At 37.5% G+C, this 7,324-nt stretch overlaps 1 protein-coding gene across 2 annotated transcripts in view; it reads left to right on the forward strand.

Annotated features, from left to right (window-relative positions):
- EPSTI1 (epithelial stromal interaction 1) overlaps positions 1-7,065 on the forward strand; it is a 102,672-nt gene extending 95,607 nt beyond the window's left edge. Inside the window, exon 10 of one of the 2 annotated variants that reach the window (XM_037741181.1) lies at positions 5,039-5,559. In XM_037741181.1, the coding sequence (XP_037597109.1) occupies positions 5,039-5,047 (9 nt within the window). In that variant the 3' untranslated portion in view covers positions 5,048-5,559. Of the gene's footprint in view, positions 1-5,038 lie in introns of both variants that reach the window. The other variant, XM_017536118.2, reaches the window with a different exon arrangement.
- The last annotated feature ends 259 nt before the right edge of the window (positions 7,066-7,324 follow it).

The raw sequence follows: 7,324 nt of genomic DNA on the forward strand, positions 1-7,324 counted from the left end.
TTGCTTTATGATTCATCTTCCCCACCTCCTGGGGGACTTTGTTCTAATAATAGTCTCTCCTCTCTACTGAATTGCTGAATGTTCCATCTCAACTAGAACGCTTCCATCAGCATAAAATATAAATCAATATAAATTCTGTTGGTAGCATATTTCCCTCTTGCTACTGCCCTGTTTCTCTCTTCTCTTTTAGAGTAAAACATCAAAAGGTGCCAATCTCTAATTTCTTTTTTTTTTTTTTTTTCTTAAACCCACTCTAATCAGGTTTTAGAATCTACTCATCAAAAATAATGTTATCTTCATGGTCACTTAAAAATGTCCACATTGCAAAATCCAGTGATTATTTCTCAATCTTCATCTTCTGACTGATTGGCATTCTTTGTCATGGTGAATCACCCCCTCTTCTTTGAAACTGTTTCTTAACTTAGCTTCTGGGACACTGTACTGTCCTGGGTTTTCTCATATCTCAGTGATAACCCCTTTTCCTCCCTCTTTGCTGAATTCCTTGCATCTGCCTGTCATCTCAACAGTGGATTGCCTCAGAGATCTACCTTGGACCACTTCCTGAATTGATGTTCATTTATGCCTTGATGACCTCATTCATTCTTATGAAATTAGATACCATCTATATGTTCATGACTCCCAAATTTCTATTTCCAGCCCAGACTCCTTTCACCAAACTCCAGACTTGCATACTCAGTTGCCTACCCAACATCTCTACTTGGATATATAATAGACGTTTCAGCCTTAACATGTCTAAAACTAACCTTTGATCCCCTTTACCCCAGTGCTCTAACTGCACATTTTCCTGTTTCCATAATGGTGCACTCCTTCTCTCACACCCACACAGCTGGCCATCAGCAAATCCTCTGGACTCTTCCTTCCCAATATATCCAGTCCATCAGCTTCTCACCATCCTCACCACCATTATCCTGCTTCCAGCCTCTCTCAGTGCTCATCCAGATTCTTGCAGTCATCTCCTAGATGGTTTCCTTACTTCCACACTTACTTAACTGTAGTCTATTCTCAACATGAGAGTGACAGAAGTCAGACTCTGACACTGCATACCCCTCCAATGGCTTTCATCACTCCCCAAATCACTTGGAGTAAAAGCTGAAGTCCTTCCAGCAGCCTACCAGATGCTGCATGATCCAGACCCCTTCTTAGCCCTCTGGCTCTCCTGCTTGTCTCCATCTTCATTTTTCTCTATCCACACCAGCTTTCTTGCTGAGAGCACTGGCTGCTCTCTCTGCATTATTCTCCAAAATATCCATATGGTCTGTCCTCCTTCATTTATTTTCTTGAATTCCACGGTCTCAGTGAGGTTACTTTGGGCATCCTAGTTGAAGCTGCTGCCTGTGCCCTCACCCCGGCTTCTGCAGTCTCCTTTCTAGGCTCCCTTCCCTTTTTCTATAGCACTCTTCAACTTCTAACATACTTCTAAAACATTGTATGTTTTGTTGACCGTTTGCTCTTTGCCTTTCCATGTGGTGATGTATGTTCCACATTCTACAAGGGCGGGGCCCCTGGATCGTTGTGTTCACTGATGTATCCCAGGCATGAAACAACAACCGGAACTTACTGCACACACAAGGAAACAAGTGGTTGTGAGTCAACATCACAAACACACAGAGAGACTTAGAGCCAGATGATTTCATATGCTAAAATGATTAGATACCAAATTTAAAATCATGGTGTATAAAATATCTGATGAAATAAAAAGTGGATTTGAAATACAGTAATGTGCAAAAAGGAGACAATGAAAAACAACCAAGAAAACTTGAAAAGGAATTAAACTAAAATGCCAAAAGATTGACAATATGCTCTGTTGGCAAGACTGGGGGGAAACAGGTATGTGACACATTATTGGTGGACACGCAAAGTGATACAAACACTATCAACATCAGTGTCTTACTGTCTTCCCATTAAAGACCAGGCCTATATATATGAGAGCAAAACTCTACTAAACTTTCAAGGAACAGATTATTGCAAATGTTTAGAAAGTTTTTCTGATTAATTAAGAAGGAAGTATTATCCAAAATGATTAAGCAGGTAAACATGATTTTGAATTAAAATGGGACAAAGATTGTATAGAAAAAGAAAATAGACTCATTCTCATTCATAAATGTAGATTCAAAACAATTACAAGATTTTGACAGAATAAATATGAAAAAGCACTACATGTCCTGATGAGATAGGATTTATCCCAGAAATGCAAGCTTGGCTTATAACAAACAAAACAAATAAACCTATTGAGATAATTCACTTCATAAATTGTAACAGAAGCTTCATATGGTCATCTCAGTGAGTACAGAAAAAGCATTTGCTAAATTTCAATACTCATTTGTGGTAAAACAAACAAACAAACAAACAAACAAACAAAACTTCCAGCAAACTAGGAATAGAAGGGAAATTTCTTTGCCTCATAAAGGGATCAAAACTCTATAATAATAAAAATATATCAAAAACATTTCCTTTAAATAAGATATAAGGATTGAAAAGAGAAAAAAAAAGCCTTTGTAAATCACAGATGTTACAATTATTTACATAGAAAATCCAAAAGAATTTACATTCAAATTATTAGAAGAAGAAAAAAAAAGGCTTGACAATGTTGGTAGATATAAGATCAATATGTAAAAACTACATTTTTACACATTAGGAATAAATGAAAAATCTAATAAGATCCAACCAAAGATATGCATAACTCTTTTCAAAAAATTCTAAAATCTTGTAGAAAGATACTGTGAAGGCTGCATGCAATGGCTCACGCCTGTACTCCCAGCACTTTGGGAGGCTGAGGCGGCAGGATCACCTGAGGTCAGGAGTTTGAGACCAGCCTGGCCAACATGGTGAAACCCTGTCTCTACTAAAAAAAAACAAAAATCAGCTGGGCATGGTTGTGAGTGCCTGTAATCCCAGCTACTTGGGAGGCTGAGGCAGGAGAATCGCTTGAACCTGGGAGGCAGAGGGTTGCAGTGAGCCAAGATAGCATCACTGCGCTCCAGTCTGGGTGACAGAGCAAGACTCCATCTCAAAAAAAAAAAATGCTGTGAAATAAATACAGAGTTATACTTTGTTAATGGATAGGAATGAGCTCTCAAATAAACTATAGATTCACATAAATTGTAATCAAAGCAAAGAACCAAGAGTAACCAGTTCACTCCTAAAGATAAAGAAGTATATATGGAGACTTAATTATGTACTTAATGAGGTATGCAACTGGCACCAGCACACCCAACATTTCTGAATTTTTTACTTTTTTTGTATGACAGAAGGGGCAGAGCACATCACTGGGGGAAAACAGACTCTTCAACAAATGCTGTTGGGACGATTGAGAACTTACATGAAATTAGGTCCCAATACAATTCTAAAAATAAAATTCTAAGTGGATTAAAGCCTATAAACAGAAAGGAAGACTTTTTAAATTTTAGAAAAAGAGGCTGTTTATAAAATAGAGCTGAGAAAGGATTTTGTAAGACCCAAGGTATAAACCAAAAAAAAAAAAAANAAAAAAAAAAAAAAAAAAAGGTAACTAAATCTACATTAAATTTTAAAATGTCTGTTCATCAAAGAATATCATACAAAAGTAAGAAGAGAGGCCATAAATTAAACTTTTAAATGGTATTTCCTCTGATGGAGTAGGTGAGGCTCTTTGAGATGCTGTGGAAACTCTAAATCCTGTGTCTTCAAGGGCAGTTAAGCATTTCCTAAGACCAATGAGGCAACCTAAAATTTAAATTTCCCAAAGTGTTAGAAGAAACAGCAATAGTGTGTATTCCAGATGTAGCGTGGGCCAGCACTGTGGAAGTTTTATTTAGGACATAAATTTTATTTAGGACATGTATTGCAAATAACAAGTGGACAAGTTAATATATAGAATTAGCAACTAAATTATATTAATATATTAGAATTATTATTATATTAAATCAAGGACATGTCACTATTTAAAGACTGACAGATGAAGACTGAGCTTCTCCAAGGAATGAAAGAGGAAAGCAATGCCTCAGTTCACAGAGGCTTGGAGGAAATATTGGAGCAAGTAAAAAGCCACAGACAAAAAAAAAAAAGGAGAAAGGCAGAAAATATGATAAAAACAAGCCATGCGAAGAATCAGTGGTTTCTTGAAATGTCGTCTAGACACTTAAGCAGGAGGCCCCCAATAAGTATATATGTGAGGTTGATTGATTTTTACTTTTTAATCATTGCTAATTTAAACCAGTCTTCTCATATTGCTTAACATACACATTTATTCTTCAACAATTTATAATTGCTTTTGTATGTTAAAAAATACATTTTGATTTTTCCAGGGTCCTCTATTAGTTTTTTTGAGGCACCTAAGGTGAGGCACTTAAAAAATCACTTTAAATGATATTTCCTCGTAGGTGAAGCTCTTTGGGATGCTGTGGAAATTCTAAATCCTACATCTTCAAGGACAGTTAAGCATTTCCTATGACCAGTGAGGCAACCTGAGATTTAAATTTCCCCGAGTGTTAGAAGAAACAGCAGTAGTGTGCATTCCAGATGTATAATGGCCTAGCACTGCAAAAGGCTTGATAGAGGTTTCTTGACCCTTTGCACATGGTGGGAGTGGGGACTCATGAATCTATCTCTCTACCTCAAGATCCTCTTAGAAGTCACCTTTCTACTGCATAATACAGCGCAACCCTACTTGAGACTTTCCATTTAAATTGCTCTGTTCCTCATGTGTTCATACTGTCCTTGCTGTAGCTATGGAGGTGGGTGACAACATTTTCGAACTGTATTATTTGTGACCCATGTTAGTCTATCTCTAAGAACACAGTCAAAAAGACATCACTTGACAAGCCATTACATTACTGACCAAGAGTATTTTGTGAATCAAATGCAATGTGACTTGAAAACAAAATAGTTTCAATGGTCATTTAAGTTGTTAATTTAAAAAATGGTCATTGTAGTTTGATGCAGTAAAAGTGTTCTTTGCAGGAATTTCATTTTTGACTACAAAGGCTTTGAATTTTACTTTGCTGCTTGCGGTAATTTTTTTTGTTTCTTTTTCTTGCAGGATATATGAGAAAATATGGACTCTCATCTGGCTTTCGTCAGCTGACCTTGAAAAGCCTCATGAAATGCTTCTTAATGTGATTTTGTTCAGCCTCACTGTTTTTGCCTTGTTTCCAACTGTCTACCCACTTGACTGATCAGTCAGGAATGACTGGTTTCTCCCTGTCCTCATTTATGCATGTTTGCAGGAGCTGATTACTGAACTCATTTAATTTCTACTGCCAGTGAAATGCTACATTATTTTTTTAATTGGAAGTATAATTAGAGTAATGTTGGTAAGGTAAAAAATAAGGGGGTCACTTGACGCTCTCAGGTTCATAGAGTTGTGGGTGCTACAGGCTTGTCTCTCTAAGTGACAAAGTCTTATTGAATCCTCAGATCAGGTTTTGGAAAGCTTTGGGGGGTCTTTTTAGATTTTAATCCATACTTTCTTATCTGTGGTATAAATATGCACAAAAGAAAAAATTTGATGTCTTATATTCTTTTAAACAAATTATAAATAAATTTTGAACTACTTCTGTATAAATGGGTCATTTTTATTTTTAATGAAAATTATTGGATTTTCTCTCTTGAAGTGTCTCATTTTAATATCCCCTTTCCAGGTCATATCAATCAAATATAGTACTGTCATTACTATCGGCTCTTGTTTTGGTCTTGACTTACTAATAGTGTACCCTGATTTTCAGAAGGGGACATTTTATCTCCAGAAAGGCCAATGTTTGAGTGCAAATCAACTAGACACAAATATAGACATCACATGTGGTTTTTAGGTGTTTCAGAAACTAGTCTTGTCTTTGCTGTGTGTAAGCTATTTCTTATTGCTAATTCAGGTGGCTTTCTTACTCACTTCTGTGACCTCGAACCAGTTTACAGACCCTAAAGTGTAAGAGTATTGATTTTCTATGCTGTGTAATCTAGCTCAATCCCTCTGTCCCCTCTGCCTCACCATCCCCCAGCCACTACATTGTACAGTGAAAGCATTGCATTCAACCCTAGAATAAAGGTAAACACAACAAATCATCTTTGCAGCTGGACAACTAATAATACTTTGCGGCATTAAGAGATCTTCTGTGTTACCAATCATTGTTGAAATTAACTTTCCAAATCTCTTTATTGAGGAAGACATGGGGATTTGAGATTCTTGGGCCAAGATACATAACTAAGGGGTTCACCGAACTAGGCAAGGGTGCGCTAGGAAAGGGCCACATTGGTGGGTGGGGGGCGGGGTGATAGAACAGATGGTGCTCAGGCAGTTTCTCTGGAGTAAATAATGCAGGTATTCTTGGTTTCCCTCTCGTCTGCCAGCTGAAGCTCTGTTAGTGCTGTTGACAAATATAAGATGTTGGGTCCATTTGAAATCCTTGTCATTGCCTCATATGGGGAAACTAAATCTCCCAGTCTGATTGGAAACATCACCAAACTGATTGTAAATGTGTGGCTGTAGTAAGCATTTTACTGTGTTGGCATGCAGCCATGTTGGCCCTACACCTGCCAGCCTGGCTACCTTACGGTCATGTTCTGATTTTTGTGTCTATGCTTGGTGTCCTTCACTTGCTGCATTTTCCAGCATGCAACCAGGAGTTGCTGCAGGAACAGGGACACTTTCTTGCTTTGAAGCTCTCAGGAAAGTTGGTGTCAATTTTTCTTCCACTGCCTGGCCTACCTTGCACTCCCAAACAAAGATTTTGTGCAGATGCGTAGTTTCATTTTTTAAAGATTGTGCAGGTATGGAAAATTGTGATTTCATGACCAAAACTATCTGTAATATGTGTGGGGATGTAAACATCTTGCTTGATCAATTATCTATGTAGGCAGAGGTAACCAGGAGCTAAGCAGGAGTTGGTGCCTAAGGGAGCCTACCACGTTACTTCTCACATTTAATCTGCCACATTAAATCAGTTGGAATAAAACCTGATTCATAGGTAACTCTGGACAGGAAATCCCAAAGTTCCACCATTTCTATGCTGAATTTTAACGTCCCTCTCTTTTTTAGAAAATAAAAACAAGAAACAAATGGTTCCAAACCCAGGGGTTTGTTATAGAAACTTTAGGCCATACAGATTTGTAATAAAATATTAAAGCTTTAAACACCTTTGTATTTGGATTTACGACTTTTTCCTTTGTGGTTTCTTCTTGGTATTATGTTGATAGATCTTAAAATGTGCAAAGCCACAACCTCTACCCAGTGACCTATTTTAACAAAACAAAGAATTTCCCCTACTACTGGGCTTAGTTATATTAGAGTAGATAGGTAGACATGAGCAGGCCAGGAGAGGGCCCACCACCA

This window comes from Cebus imitator, unplaced genomic scaffold (genome assembly GCF_001604975.1).
Source record: "Cebus imitator isolate Cc_AM_T3 unplaced genomic scaffold, Cebus_imitator-1.0 Scaffold96, whole genome shotgun sequence".
Taxonomy (NCBI): Eukaryota; Metazoa; Chordata; class Mammalia; order Primates; family Cebidae; genus Cebus; species Cebus imitator.